The sequence below is a fragment of the Sturnira hondurensis genome, unplaced genomic scaffold (genome assembly GCF_014824575.4).
Source record: "Sturnira hondurensis isolate 20B ecotype Veracruz unplaced genomic scaffold, ASM1482457v3 Scaffold0001872, whole genome shotgun sequence".
Lineage (NCBI taxonomy): Eukaryota > Metazoa > Chordata > Mammalia > Chiroptera > Phyllostomidae > Sturnira > Sturnira hondurensis.
The window spans coordinates 10,196,052-10,212,094 of record NW_028074503.1 but is presented as its reverse complement, the minus strand read 5'-3'; the positions used below and the strand labels follow the sequence as shown (position 1 = coordinate 10,212,094).

The following is a 16,043-nucleotide window of genomic DNA, read 5'->3' as shown; positions in this document are numbered from 1 at the left end:
CTCAGCTTTTTAAGTGCCTGACTCTCAGACATGAATGGGCAGCCGAGGGTTCTCAGATTTTGAAGAAAGCCTCCAAGAGAAGAGACAAAACCAATCAAATAAAAGGGAGTGTGAAAAAAATAGAGACTTTGGAAGGGATAGAGGAAATCTAAGAAAAGAACACCGGAAACTCATGATCAATATCCACAGAGAATAAAGGAAAGATAATGAACCCATGAAGCAAAACAAACAAACAAACAAACAAACAAACAAACCACAGGACACTGTAAAGAATAATTAGAACAAGAAAATTATTGAAAATGTAAGAACTGAAAGAGAACTTTCCCTAGAATGGGCAGCAGACTGTGGAGTAACACATGTGACTTTGGAGGCTAGGTCATCAATGACATTGCTGCTTCTGCCTTGGTCTCTTGGGTCACTCACCCTTGGTGGGTCACTCACCCTGGGAAGCCAGCTGCCCTGTCATGAGGACGCTCAAGGAGAGGAACTGACTTGCCGGCATCATCTTGCTGGCCACGTGAGTGAGCTGCCTTGGAAACGGGTCCTTGGGCCGAGGCCCGGCCATCGTGGAGCAGAGATAAGGCACCTGTGCTGTCAGGATCCCCTATCCACAGATACTGTGAGTGTAATAAACGACTGTTTTTAGCCGCCGAGTCTTGCTGTGATTTGTTACACACCCGTAAGTAACTAATATGCTCACTGATTAGGGTTCTGGAAAAATATATCAGAGAAAAGTGGAAGGTAATGGAGAAAGTAATCAAAAAGATAAGAAAATTTCCCAGAAGCAAAGCTATGAGTCTTCAGATTAGAGAGGCCCAGTGCACACCTGAGTAAAATATAGAGCCACTGCGGGACAGATTATTTTGAAATTTTAGAATACAAATGGAAAAGGGAAGAGACTGAAAAGGTTCTGTAGGAAAAATTACCAATGGTTATATACCATAACGATATGATCCTTCGCAGCAGTGCTGGTGGCTAGAAGACTGTGGAGCCATGCCTTTAAAATTCTAGGGGAGCGTAATCTTCAACTTAGAATTTTCCACCCAGGTAAATGTCAGTTACGTGGGAGGAGAGACTGAGGGCGTTTTCAGTTTTGTCACGGGCCCTTCCTTAGACGGCCGCTGAAAGACGTGCCTCAGCAAACTGAGAAAGCCAGGCCACGGCTCCAGATGAGCTACAGGGTGAAGGAGAAGTGCCAGGGTGACTGGTAGTTGTGCGTGGTCAGACCGGTCCGGACCGGCACCAGAACCGAGGGCAGTGGGCGTTGGCATGGACGGGGTGAGTGGGTGAAGGAGCTGGTGGGTGATTTCATCAATTATTAATAGATAGAGGGCATAATTACTGGGGCTTTTGTACAAAGTAATAATAGTTCTACAGAAGGTAAGAAGACAGAACACAGTTACTAATTCTAGTTTGAGAAAGAAAAGTAATCGTCATTCGCTCAGTACTCAAGAAATATTTCTGTCACCCTCCTGTTACACTCATTATTTAACTAAAGTTATGATACAACTCCGTACATTGGGAGAATGGATGGAGAGGCCGTGAGTTGGGTAGTATAAATCCCCCACAGCTATGATAAGGAGTTATAGACAGTGTCTGAAGTTAATGACGCAAGGACAAATCAGAACTCTCATTATCTTGAAGCATGGAGATAAGTACCAGAATAAGATGCTGGAAGAGTTCAAATGTATTGCTTTTGGAGGGTGAAGATGGGTAAGGCATGAAACTTTCTATTTTTATTATAAGCCATTAGGTATTATGTCTACATTTAATGAAAACATTTTGTTAACAGGCTTAATTATTTTTTCTGTATAAAACCATGTGGCAGCCACAGCTGGAGACCACGTCCTCTGCTCAGGAGCCCTGGGGTGGGGGTGGTCTTTACAAGGCAGTCAGTGAGTTCCTGTAGGGAGACGTGGTGGACACAGTCTCTTTCCAAAGGTTGGGGTGAGAAATCTGTAGGTCTTAGAGATGGCATCGAAGGTGGCCTTGGCAAAGTTGCCCAGGGTGGCAGTGCAGCCCCTGGCTGAGCAGCCGTCCATACCAGCCATCAGTAGTGACTTCTTGGGCACAGGGGCTGACATGATACCAGTGCCTCAGGGCAAGAATGAGGCTCCCAGCACAGAGCCATAGCGCCCAGTCATGTTATGAGGGACGGTCTGGGGCTTACAGATCTGGTCCCACCAGTAGCCTCACAGCACGAGGACAATAGAGAACTTGGCCAGGACGACAGTCCCATAGATAGCAGCGGCTGCTTCCTTTGAACACTTAATATTCAGGCAACATGTCCATTGTAGTCCCCGATGGTGACAAATGTCTTGAATCAGATCCTCTGGCCTGCTTGTGTCTGCTTTTGCACAGGCACAGTCTTTAAAACCGCGTCCTTGAGGGATGCTCCCAGGAAAGAGGCAATGGTCTCCGATCCCTTGACAGCAGGGAGAAGAGATAGATCTCCTCCAGGGACTCGATCTTCATGACCAGGCGGCCCAGTCTGCTGACAGGGACCCACTCCTTGTCTCCGGCCTTGCCTCTGTGAGTTCTGCGGCCTTAACCTGACCCTAACCCCCGCCTACCCTGGCTCGCACCCTGCTGCCAGATGCTGCACAGAGGCCTCCCGGGACACCCAGCCTCCCACTGCAGGGCCCTCCTGCAGCGGCTGTGTCACCTGCCCCTTGTTTACTCGGAGAAGGAGCGATGAAAGCAATCTTTAAAGCCCTAAAGGAAAGTAATTCAAGCTGATGTTGATGCACCAGTAATAACATTATAATTTAACTTCCTTTCTCTTGTATCCTCTCCATTTCACTGATGAAGAAAGAAGCTGTAAAAAGTTTTATTACCTCCAGTTAGAGCAGGACCCAGGAATGAAAATCAGTAATTTTTCACTCTCCAGGCAGCATTTCAGTGCAAACTACATAGTGTAATTCATTCACCTCCGTCATCCGCTGTTGTTTTGTTTTGGAAATGATTTTGAGAATTATTGCTAAGGCCTGGGTAATTGCTGTTTAATTTTCTTTGGATACAGAATGAAACTTCTTATTGTCCATGCACCTTAATATAATTTCCTTCATAAAGAAAGGTAAGTGGTTATAATATAGAAAATTAGGTTCTGGATATGTAACACGTTTCCACTTTTTGGTTTCATAAATACTCTTGGTATTTATTATGAGTAAGAATCATAAAAATGGGAACTGTTGGTTGCCCAGGCATTTTATGTATTTTCTTCAGTAATAAAGGAAAATGGTTTTGTAATGAAGTTGGGTTTTGTGTAACAAGTGTCAGTTGTTTTTGTCTCTGAAAGTGTTTTTGTCTTTATTATAAGCATCAGTGATCACGGTTAGCCCTCCCTGGCCTTGTTATGTAAGAGAAGGGCTACTGTTTGCTTCTCTTAGCCTTCGTGGCAGTTTGGAAAGCTTCACTAAAAATATGCAACCTGTATAATTTCTAATGGCTTTATTTGTTTCTGGTCATAAGTAATCTATGCCTTGATGTATTTGAAGTAAAATAGAAACATGAATGCTCTCATGACATGAATGGGATGATGAACCAGTGTACTAGATAATAATTTATTGTAATCTATCGAAGTATAAACTAATGCAAGTAATGCATTGAAGTAAAAAATAATGCAAGTGAATTTAAATGGTGTATTTGAAAATCCTGAAGTATGTTTATCATGCTATCTGTTGAATTCAGATGTATGTATTATTTGACCATGCTTCAACAAGTTAGAAAAATTTAGAAAAAAGTCAGAGGCAGAGCCTGAGTAGCATTTCTGTGTTTTGTCCCTGTGAAGACCGGCACACAGCCGTTTAACCGTGCGATGCTCTTCAACGTGGGCTTCAAGGAGGCCATGAAAGACGGCGTGTGGGACTGCGTAATCTTCCACGATGTGGACCACCTACCCGAAAATGACCGGAACTATTACGGGTGTGGAGAAATGCCACGTCATTTTGCAGCAAAGCTGGATAAATACATGTATATGTAAGTAATGTGCAGTCTTCCTTGTACTGTATAAAAAACGGCATCATCATTATGTGCCTGTGTCAGATTGTTCGAAGCCTGAAGACTGTGTTTAGTTGCAACCCACCCTCACAGGGAGCCAGGCTGTAGAGTCGCTTGTCCAGCACTAGGTTCTTCCACATGCAGAGGTTTGTGTGGTGTGGTGGGAAAGAGCCTGGTTTCTGCAGTCAAGCAAGTGTGGACTTAACTTCTGGTTTCCACACTGAACAGTTATAGGAGCTGATCAGGTACTTGTATCTCTGAACACTGGTTTCCTCCTTCACTGGAGTAGTGGAACCCATCCGTAGGACTGCGGTGTGATCCCACGTGCTGGGCCTGCCCCGTGTGGGTAGCAGCACCTGTTGTCTCCCTTCTGCTTCCCTTCTCTGGTGATGTTTCAGTGCAGGGAAGGTCCTCTCTCCTGCAGTGTGTCTTCTCCTTCCTCGACTATGGATTCTTGACATGGTTTTAATAAGAAGAAAGTTTTTTATTCTCTGACTAGAGATACCTGAATTGTAAACAGTCATTGAAGCTGTGAGAGTCACTTTTTATTTTTTATTTTTTCAATTACTGTTTACATTCAGTATTATTTTTGTATTAGTTTCAGGTGTACGGCGTAATGGTTACACAGTCACATACTTTACAGAGTGTTCCCCCTGGTATTTCAGTGCCCACCTGACAGCATCCAGTTATTGCAACATTACTGACTATATTCCCTGTGCTACACTTTACATCCCCACGACTGTTTTGTAACTGCCAGTCTGTGCTTCTCAGTCCCTTCGGTGTTTTCACACAGTCTCCCGACCTCTCTCTCTGACCACCATCAGTCTGTTCTCTGTGTCAGTGAGTCTGTTTCTGCTCTGCTAGTTTATTTATTTTGGTCTTTAGATTCTGCATGTGAGTGAAGTATGGTATTTGTCTTTCTCTGACTGACTTATTTCACTAAGCATAATATCCTCTATGCCTATTCATGTCGTCACAGATGGTAAAATTTCATTCTTTTTCATGGCCAAGTAATATTCCATTATATATATCTATATATCTCTCTCTATATATACATATGTATATATCACAGCTTTTTTATCCACTCATCTATTGATGGGCACTTGGGTTGTTTCCATGTCTTGGCCATTGTAAATAATGCTGCAGTGAACACAAGGGTGATACACTCTTTTGCATTAGTGTTTTGGATTTCTTCGTATATACACCAGAAGTGGAATCACTGGGTGATAAGGCAGGTCCATTTTCAATTTTTTAAGGGAACTCCATACTGCTTTCCATAGTGGCTGCACCAATCTGCATTCTCACTGACAGTGCACAAGGGTTCGCTTTTCTACACATCCTCACCAACACTTGCTGTTTGTTGTTTTATTTGCATTTCTCTGATGATTAGTGATGCTGAACATCATTTCATATGTCTGTTGGCCATCTGTATGTCCTTTAGAGAATTGTCTATTGAGGTCCTTTGCCCATGTTTTAATTGAATTGCGGTTTTTTTGGGCATTGAGTTATATGAGTTCTTTATAGATTTTTAATATTAACTCCTCATCAGATGTATTGGTGAATGTTCTCCCATTCTGTGGGACGCTGTGACAGTAACTTAAATCAACATGAAAGCATGCAAGTATGATCTAGGAAAGAGATCATGGTTTTCACTGACTAATGGAATTGGAGAGGAGATAAAACAGAGGAGCTGGGGAGGTAATTCCAATGTGAATGCTTAGCCTGCTTGCCCGATCTGCAGGTGGAGAGAGGCAACAACATGCCCAGGTGAATCAGCACTGAAACAGGAAAAGAATAGCTTTTCCTTGTTTTGCTGGTGGTTCTTGTCATTAGGAAGTCTTTTCCTTGATACCACAGTATCTGAACTCCAAGTCTGGCACCCCCTTGGGAAGGTCACTCAGGTTTAGGGTCTGGTTTTAGGAATTGTTGCACTTCTGGCAGCAATTTTGGTTGGCCTGCTGGAGTCCAGTTAGATTCAGTGTAACTGATTTTCACTTAAAAATATCATAAAGGTCATAATTTCCTATGAGTAAAATACTCATATCTACCTAGATTAATCCTGGGGTGACTAGGGTGTATTGGAAGTTTGGACATTAGAATGCTTAGGAAGAGGGTGGCAGGTCAGGGTGTGGCTGAGTAGTGCAGACTTCAGCCGGGACAAAGCCTGATGGAGCTTCTCTGCCCAGAAATGATGTCTGCACTCCTATGGCTGCTGACCGGGAAGCCCAGGTCCCCAGACTGGTGCCCTTCCCCCTGTGGACAGTGTGAGGTAAACACTACTAGAGATCTGCTTGCTTGAACTCCCATTTTCTATTTTTTTAGTTTATTCTGCTTTCATTTTATCTAATGTTTTTCATCCTGGGTATAGTCCACTTGATTATTGCCACTTAAGCAGAACAATAAGTGGAATTAATGTGCTTGCCAATGTAGACGTGTCAATACACACACACACACACACACACACACACACACACACACACACATCTGCTGATCTCAGGATTCTCCCAAATCACTGGCCTGGGCAAGAATAATCCAACTGGCCCTGGCCAGGTGGCTCAGTTGTTTGGAGCATCATCTTGTACAGCAAAAGGTTGTGGGTTCAATTCCTGGTCAGGTCGCATACCTAGGTTGTGGGTTTGATTCTCGGTCAGGGCACATATGGGAGTCAACAACCAATCGTTGTTTCTCTCACACATTATTGTTTCTTTCTGTCCTTCTCTCCCTCTCCTTTCCCCTCTCTCTGAAATCAATCAAAACACACATATCCTTGGGTAAGGATTAAAAAATAATGTTCCAACTGGTGTGGGAAACACCAGTTGCTTAACCACACCAAGAATGTTCATTGAATCCCAAGTTATATTACAGGAATCCTAATTTCCCAAGTAAGGGCCTGTGAGGTCACCTGGGACAATATGGTTGTCTTTGGGGTACAAGTTGCTGTTACTCCAGTCTTGGGGTGCCTTTGGCCCAGGGTGGAGCTAAGGTTGCTTTTTCCTGCAACTTTGGAGTTCCATGTGGGAGCTGCCTATTCTACTTCTGTGACCACACAAGATCCCAGCTGGCAAATAGCTCTTCCCCACGGAGAATGAGGCAAGAGTTTCTTCAACAAAAAAGGGAAATTGGCTTCCTCCCTTTCTCTGAGGCAACTGTGCTACAGCCCCAGTCAGATTTCCTTCACCTTGATTTTCAGATGCTGTGCATGGTTGTGTTTTCTCTCCTGGCCCTTCACAGTGGTGTGGCTTTTTTAGTGGCCGTAGCACGCTACTCCCCAACAAGATTTACGCAAGTCTGCAGTCTAGGGGTGCTACCTGAGTATCAGAAATCCATTCTATATCCAAATGAATAATTTAGTTTGACAAATTTCTTGGAGTATGAGTTAGAGAAAGGTAAGGAAAATAAAACCCAAATTTAAAAGCATAGTCATTTGCCAGAGAAAGACAAATACTGTATGATTTTAGTTCTATGTAGAATCTAAAAATAACCACCCTGTAAACACAGAGAACAGATTGGTGATTGCTGGGGGTGGGCGGGGAGGGGTGGTGAGGTGGCTGAAGGTGGTCACGGGTACCAGCTTTCAGTTACGAGTTCCGGGATGTAATCTACGTCATGGCGCTGTAGTCAGCAATACTCTATTGTACATTTATTTGAAAGTTGCTAAGAGAGTGGATCCTAAAAGTTCTCATCAGAAGGAAAAAGGATTTTTTATGTGTGGTGATAAATATTAGCTAGACTTATGTTGGTAGTATTTCACAACATATACATACATACAGTCATGATGTACACCTGAAACTGATGCAACATTATACTTGCATGTCAGTTATATCTCCATAAAAAGTCATTAGTCTAAATATCAGTACATTAAAAATAAATGTATGTGTAACTATTCAGGAGAATTTTGGGAGTACAATCCAAGCAGACATACTATAGGAATAGGCAGCTTGTCATTTTAAAATTAAATACTAGACTTGTGTCTACTAATATACATTTATACAGGTCTGTATAATAGTGTGTTTATAATAAGTTCTATTAATTTAGACAATTTTATTACCTTAGGAACATCTAACATTGCATTGACAGCTATTGATGGATTTAATTAAGTTTACTTTGTTGTAACAATAAACACTTTTCAACACTGGGTTTTGAGAATTATAATGTAATAATACTAAATATTAAATTTAAATTACCACAAGTGTTTTATTTTGTGTTTTACATAACACATTTAGATGTACTTGTTTTACTAGAATATAAAAATATTTTGTTTCCTGGAGGACTTTCCATTTCCCAGAAAAGAATTTAATCAACATAATTACTTATTTGGAAAATAGGGGAATATTCTGCAAGGCGTGTAAAAGACTGAAAACGAGTTCATGTGGCAAACTGTTTTGATTTTACTTTTGGGTGCTCTATTCTGCTTTCTTCTCAGTCTCCCCTATAAGGAGTTCTTTGGTGGTGTGAGCGGACTGACAGTGGAGCAGTTTAGGAAGATCAATGGTTTTCCTAATGCCTTCTGGGGATGGGGAGGAGAAGATGATGACCTGTGGAACAGGTATGTGGGGGTACAAATTGCTTAATAACAGAATTTCTGTAAATTCCCTTTCTATTAGGTAAATTGTACTTTGCCATTCCAAGAGAAGATTCTTTGGGGTGGAAAACTGGGGGGCTTCCTAAATCCTACTTTGTGATTCTCCTTTTTTTCCCACTAGGAGGGCCTTCTGAAATTGTTAATGACACACCCATTAGAGCATTCCTTGGCATTTTAAATTGAACTCATGTTTCCCATGCTTATGTCAGGCTTTCTTTCCTTGTATTTTCACTTCCATCTATGGCAGAGTTCACTATGCTGGGTACAATGTAACAAGACCAGAGGGAGACCTGGGAAAGTACAAGTCTATTCCTCATCATCATCGAGGTGAAGTCCAGTTTTTAGGACGGTAGGTTTAAGAGCATCTTCGGAGACTGAGTTCAGAATGATTTAACGTGTGAAAGGTTGAAAATACACAGTGCACCCCAAAAATCTTCTGAAGGGAATTTTCTGACCATATCAGTTTTTTTTTAGCATTTTTGTGCTTGTTTTGAAGAGATATACATATATCTGCATATATATATGTAGTCATGTTATATTAAAGAGTCCAGTTTACTGTTTCTATAAAATGTGTTTTCTTAACATAAAACACAATGCATTTTATATCTTAAGGATGTCTAAGTCATAGGGTGCAGAATAATTTTTTCAGGCGGCATTTTAAGACTCATACAAATGCTAATTTATAACAGTGGTTTAGAGGGGTTTTTAATTATGTGTGAGAACCAAAAATTGTAAAGAGCATTAAATGCTTTAATTTATAAGAATGACCTTGAGCATATTCCCCATCGATTTTTCTTTTTGAACGCATTTGTGACTTTTTTTCTCTCCAACACTGCAGGTATAAATTGCTAAGGTATTCAAAAGAGCGCCAGTACATCGACGGGCTGAACAATTTAATATACGTGCCAAAAGTGCTGGTTGATAGGTTGTATACAAACATATCTGTAAACCTCACGCCAGAGTTAGCTCCAATTGAAGACTATTAAAGAAGCCGCTCGTGTGGCAAGATGGACCACAATGCTGGACCCTAAACTTGAAGTGCACTCTTAATGGAGGTCAGCAAATGGATGTGTCACTGTGTGCGCTTCTGGAGAAGAGCCAGCAGTCCTCCGTGGGAGGATGCCCCCTCCGTGGGTACTCTGTGGGGTTGTCTGCAGTCAGCCTGCTTCCTCCCCCCTCTGCCAGAGACACACCCCTGTGGCCAGTGCTGCAGAGATCAGAAGCCGTGGAAGTGAAGAGCTCCCTGTAAAGAAAACATTTTTATACTGAAATCTATAATTTAACTCAAGAGAATGCTTTATTTCTGTTTAAACATATTTTGTACATATGCGATGTAAATTAATGTGTTGAAATTGTTGACAAATAAGATGTGTTACAGTTTTGCATGTAGTTGGTTATGCCTTTATTGGACTTTTATAGGCCTTTTTTTTATTTGCATGGAAAAAAAACAATGTAAATTTATGTCACTAAAAAAAGGTTAACCCTTGTGTGAAATGAAGGAACTGTCAATAATTGACAGCCAACTAACACAGTAAACTGTTATACTAGTTTTGAGCTTTAGACCTCCAGCCTTCCGTGTGGAAGAAGGCACAGCTTCCGTAGGGTCCTAAAGGGTAGAAGGAGCAGCTGAGACAGCTTTTTTCCTGCCAGGATTACCTATAATTTTCCGGCTTGCGATCTCATCAGATTTTGCTAAATCACAACCATAATGTTTATGCATATTGCATGGGTATTACCAAGAAAATCTTACAAGTTGTGATGTGACATATGATATAAAGGACCTCTTCATGTTAAATGTCTTTCATGTACCTCTGGTGTAAGTGTCAGGGATTTTGTGCCTCAAAAAATGTCCCTAAGATTGTGTGTGTTTGCACACTGTTTTTTGTTTGTTTGTTTGTTTGTTTGTTTTAACAGTGCACAGCACTTTTATTTTAAGTTCAGAAGAGCCAAAATTTTTTATTTAAAAAATATTAAAACAATTTTTTAGAAGAATGAGTTATATGGAAAACCCAATAGTACTTATAATATACAAGTGAATTATACTATTAGATAAGAAATTAAATGTTCTATTTTTATGAAGATAAATGCTTAGAAGATAAAAATAAATTTTAAGTTCCATTCTCGGACTCATAGAATTTCAAGTTTGGAAAGGATTCTTTTTAGGGTTGGCCAATTTCATTCAAACTATATTTTTTTCACTTTTAAGAAATTATATTTCTGGTGTTAATTATTAAAATTTCCTCACTGAAGCATAGTTTAATAGAAGTATATTATAACATGTAATCAGTTGTTTAAATACGTTGATGTTATCAGGCACTTCTCGGAAAACAGGTCTTAACCACCTGACATCTAGTATATTACTTTATCTTAAATTTCGGTGAAGTTTTTATGGCAAAATCAAGTACTTATTTTTACTTTAAAAATTATCAATTACTGTTACCCAAAGGTTCTTTAAAAGATCTTAAGGTATTTTCACAAATTTAAAATGAAAAACTGTATATTTATGTAGTGAATCTTCAGTAACAATGAAGAACAACGAAAAGCTGTATCTGAGAGATGTTCAGATAACATTCACCTCACAGATTGTTCACCTGGAACAGAAATATGGTTATTTATCTCAGGTCATAAGTTTAGTTTTTGAAGTTGGCATTTTCTATGACAATATTGGTAACACAAGTGACCACAAAACAAATCACAAAATAATGAAATTCTTGTACTTGGAGAAAACTGACAGCTCTCTGTTATGATACCAAACAGAATTTCTCCACATTTTTTTCTTAGAAACACCTCCAAGATATTTGTCTCTACTGTTTTTTGCTTATATTGAAAATAAGGAAAAATCAAACCTGAAAAGTAAATTTGTCCTTAATTTATCTGTCCATTTTCTGTCTCCATAGTCAATGTAATTTTTTACTTCAGTGTAATGAATGAAAGTCACTTGGGAAAGTTACCGTTTGTTGTTCACTAATGAGATAGTAGGGGCATAGGAGCATAATTAATTCATGGAATAATTAAGTAGTTTAGTTGTGGGGAAAATTAGGGCTGTTTCTGAATTTTATTAGGAAAACATTGTTTTTTAATGTGGATGTGCCCACATTTTGGAATCTTTTCATTTTGATATACATTGTATAATTTTAAGATAACTCAGTCCTACTAGTATCTGCCTTATTTTTTAAATTAAATCTAATAGTAATTTTTGTTTTGGGAGTGGGCCATGAATATTTTGCCTTTTTTTTTCACTTTTGACTGTTGTATGTCATTCTGTGAAAATCATCTTATTAGTTTGTTTTTTGTGTTTTGTTTTTAACTGCAGACATAAAATTGAATTTTGCCTATAGTGACTTATATGTTTCAATAACTGTGACAGAGTTTTGCCCAATTATGTTTATTATGTGAAAATAAATCTATTTCATAAAAACTAACAAAAATATTGCAAATTCAAATGATCTTTTTATAGTTTTGTTTAGTGGGTATATTAGCGAACACGTATTTTTGCCTACTCCATCAGGTGCCATGTGAGATATGTCTATGGAAAAAGTGTTATTTCATTTCTAAACAAATGAAGCAAGTGGAAACCTTTCTAAAATTACGAAGACCTCCTCTGATAACTTATTCATTGTATTTCTTAGTCTCAAAATCAGACATGTAGAGTGGACATGGAGTTATTACAAGGTCCCTGTGGCACTGCTGGGAAAGTTACATAGTGCCTCTCAGTGAAGAAGGTAATAATAATGATTAATGGGCCTATTTGTAGAAAAAGAATAAGTGTTCCTATTTGCAGTAACACTGTATTTAATTTGTAGTGGTGATAGCCATTTAAATCTTTGCAAAAAACTAGGGTGTAATGCATATTTTTTAAATCTCAATTTAAATTTCTGGTTTAGCTTGTGAAAAGGTATTCAGTAAGAAAACCTTGCTTACAATGTTATGTAAGTACAAAATTACATATTACAAACTTGCTCATACTTCTTTTCTAGCCAAGAGATTGCTATCTACTTTAAAACAAAATGGAAAAATCTGTAAGACAGTATTCTCCCTCTTTTGGAGGCTCCCTATGAGTAAACGCAGATTTTGTGTTATTTCATTTGGCATTTGCTTGTCTTTGCTCTATTTCTTCATGTATTTTCTTTTTGGACAAATATTAGCGCTCTAGATTTATTGCCTTGTATTTGCCAGTATGCCAGCGAGAGAACTAAAATGGCTACAGTGGCGTTTATCAGAAGGAGGGAGTGTTCTTCACATTAGTGTACTGAGATCTGAAAGGCTTTTACATAAATGCACTGAAATAAATGCTAGTAATTTCTTGTATTCTCATTTTTTTCTTTGCTTCTCATGGAAATGTTTGTACTTTTTTATCATTGTCTTTTATGAAATATAATGTTCTAAAGACTTTGTGTGGTGATGTAATTATTTTCTCTCAGGAACTTTTTTGAAGTTATCCAGGTTTTTCATTGTTGTTGAGTTTGTTTTCCTAAATTTCAAGCGGACGGTTGGTGCATACCTTAGCCATATTAGGATTGCAGTGTAAGCGTAAGACAAGCACAGCATCTGTCTTTTGAACAGTTTAAGTGAAATATACTGAGAGATCACCCTACAGCTTTTTCCTCAAAAGAAACAGTAATATTTAAATATTTGTCCTCACAGAAAACCAAAAATGGAACTGCCTTTTGACCCAGCAGATACAATTACCGCTGCTAGGATTATACCCTAAGAGCCCTGAAACACCAGTTCGAAAGAACTTATGCACCCAGATGTTCATAGCAGCACAATTTACAATAGCCAAGTGCTGGAAACAACCTAAGTGCCCATCAGTAAATAAATGAGTCAGAAAAATATGGTACCTTTACACAATGGAATACCACGCAGCAGAGAGAAAGGAGCTCCTACCCTTTGTGACAGTGTGGATGAATCTGGAGAGCACTATGTTAAGTGAAATAAGCCAGGCAATGAAAGACAAATACTATATGATCTCACCTTTAAGTGGAACTTAATCAAAACAAACAAGCAAGCAAAATATCATCAGAGACATTGAAATTAAGAACAATGTGACAGTAATCAGAGGGGAGGTGGGAGGGGTTAATGGAGGCAGAGGGGGAGAGGCTTTTCAGGAACGACTATAAAGTACACATGCACAAAACAAAGGAGGAATGGAATCAGGGGAGGGAGGTGGGGATGGCTGGGATGGGGGTAAAGTGGCAGGGAGAAAATGCAGACAACTGTTCTTGAACAGCAATAAAATAAAAAAAAATGACAACAGTCAACACACAAAAGAAGTTTGTCCTCAATGCAATTAATCTATTGTATCAAGATGAATATTTGAGAAGTAATTTTCAGCATTACTTTTCTCCTCCCTGTACAACTTCAGTAAACTAAACTGCTTTTATGCTCAAATCCCTTGTTGTTTTTTGGATGTCAAGTAGTATTGAAGATCTTGAAAGCAAATAATGAAATCTCAAAAATGCCTTGGAACTGAATTTGTATTTGGGCTAAATTGTGAGATCATGATTTTATCAAATTATTGTGAATTAAATTTTAAGTATTGTTATTTGTTATGCATAGTATAAGCTACCAGGATATTACCACTATATATCATAAATGAAGCCAATCATTAAGTCATAATCATTCAATCATTTAAATGATGCAAAGCCATAAAATGGGGTTGGTTTAGTTTGCCTCAGGTTCTTACCTATGGTAGTAATTTGTCCAATGATGAAATGTGACTCAATTTAATGATCTCGTGTATACATATTTTTGCATTGTTTTTAAACACCTGGACTTAATGTTGTGGAGGTATTCTGAACCAAAATTGTTTTATTTAAGAAACTCCCTCCTTAAGGAGAATATACTGTGTTGATCTTGATTTAAGTGACTTCAGAAAAGACAGTACTACTGAGTTGGCCAAAAAGTCTGTAGTTTTATTTCATAAAATAAAAAGCACATTTTTCATTTTCACCAGTAACTTGATTAATTTGGATATTATGAGTATGTCAGCTATCTCCCAACGGTATAACATAGATTATTCTCAGTTAGTGTCTTGATTTGATCACTATCAACTTCAACTGGTCTACCCGAATGTGGAGCACCATCCAGTGAGAAATCTCCAGCATGAAACTTCGCAAACCTGTCGATACATTCAATCAGTTACATCCCCTTCTCCGTACACTGCACAAATCTTTTTTTTTCTGTTTCAGTTGTGTTTTTACCCTTCTTGAAATAATAAAGCATAATATGCCAAAGATGTCGCTTATTTTCTTGTCTTCAATATTAAAGCAGCTACACAAAAATCCAACTTTGATAAGTTTTTTTTAAATGCATGCTGATAAGAGCTGTCACAGTGCAATCTAACAAAATTGTTTTGAATGTGCAGTTAAAGACAACTAAGTGCTACTAGAGCCATATTATGGGGAAAAACACACAAACTTTTTGGCCAATCCAGTATATCTGTGAAACTATATTACTATTAAAAGAAAATATATGGGTTTTAAAATAAAACATATCGGTCACAACACATTCCTATAACATAGTGTAGTGGACCCGAATTTCATTGCTAATGTAACCTTCCCAATTTCGTCAGTTGAAGCATGTGGTTGTGAAGATCTCCAAAAGGTATCAGGCATTAACTCCTGATCCTCAGGGAATTTACTGTCTTCTCTGTGTAATATTGAAGTGGAAACGGAGCCCTCATCCTATGAGGTGCAGTTGTGGCCTCTTCAAACACTGGTTTTATTATTTCACCAGTGCAAAGTTTGGCCACGAGAGCAGCTTTGTAGGAGCAGCTTTTCTCCAGATGCAGAATAGTTCTTAGCTTAAGCATAGTACAATCCTTCAGAAGGAGAGTTGAGATAACGGTTCTCCTGCTATAGACCTTGAAACTTTGAAGTTAACATTTAGGAAGGCTGTGTGAAAGGTGGTGGCTATAAGCAGAGACTGGGGAGTTAGCCTGATCTGAGTTTGAATTCAGGGATCCACTATCATTAGGTGTGACGTTTTAGCAAAATGGTAACCCGTGTGGTTCTCAGTTTCCTGATTTCTCAATTGAGGGTGACAGGGACTACCCAAGGATTGTTGAAGTGATTCAATAAGCCTAAACTTAATCAGGGCCTGACACACTTTGCCAAAACTTAGCTCAGAGTAAGTTAGTTTTCAGCTTTAGAGTAACAACCATTTCTTTCATGCAAATTGCCTCAGATCATAAACAGTGGTATCACATTCTTTAATTCTCTTAGGATATGAAGTCAGTGATTGCCCAATATATTACATGATAATGTATGTAAATAATTAATAAAACTGGCAAAATTGTACAACTGAAATTCAGCAGTCATAGTCATGAGAAGTGTGGCGAGTGGGAATCAGACTATGTTTTCTCAGAGGGATGTGAGATTTTAGGTAGACGATGCAGAAAGCACCTACCATACCACTTAGCTTAAGCTCACGGAGGGCATTCAGTCACTTGTTCTCTGTC

At 38.9% G+C, this 16,043-nt stretch overlaps 1 protein-coding gene and 1 pseudogene across 2 annotated transcripts in view; one reads left to right on the top strand and one right to left on the bottom strand.

The window, feature by feature from the left end:
* B4GALT6 (beta-1,4-galactosyltransferase 6) overlaps positions 1-11,991 on the top strand; it is a 63,474-nt gene extending 51,483 nt beyond the window's left edge. For both annotated transcript variants that reach the window (XM_037032490.1, XM_037032499.1), the window contains 4 exons: positions 3,791-3,978; positions 8,423-8,545; positions 8,829-8,930; positions 9,420-11,991. In XM_037032490.1, coding sequence (XP_036888385.1) covers positions 3,791-3,978; positions 8,423-8,545; positions 8,829-8,930; positions 9,420-9,567 — 561 coding nt within the window. In that variant the 3' untranslated portion in view covers positions 9,568-11,991. The remainder of the gene's footprint in view (positions 1-3,790; positions 3,979-8,422; positions 8,546-8,828; positions 8,931-9,419) is intronic.
* LOC118979993 (40S ribosomal protein S2-like) lies at positions 1,111-2,490 on the bottom strand (annotated as a pseudogene).
* Positions 11,992-16,043: the final 4,052 nt, after the last annotated feature.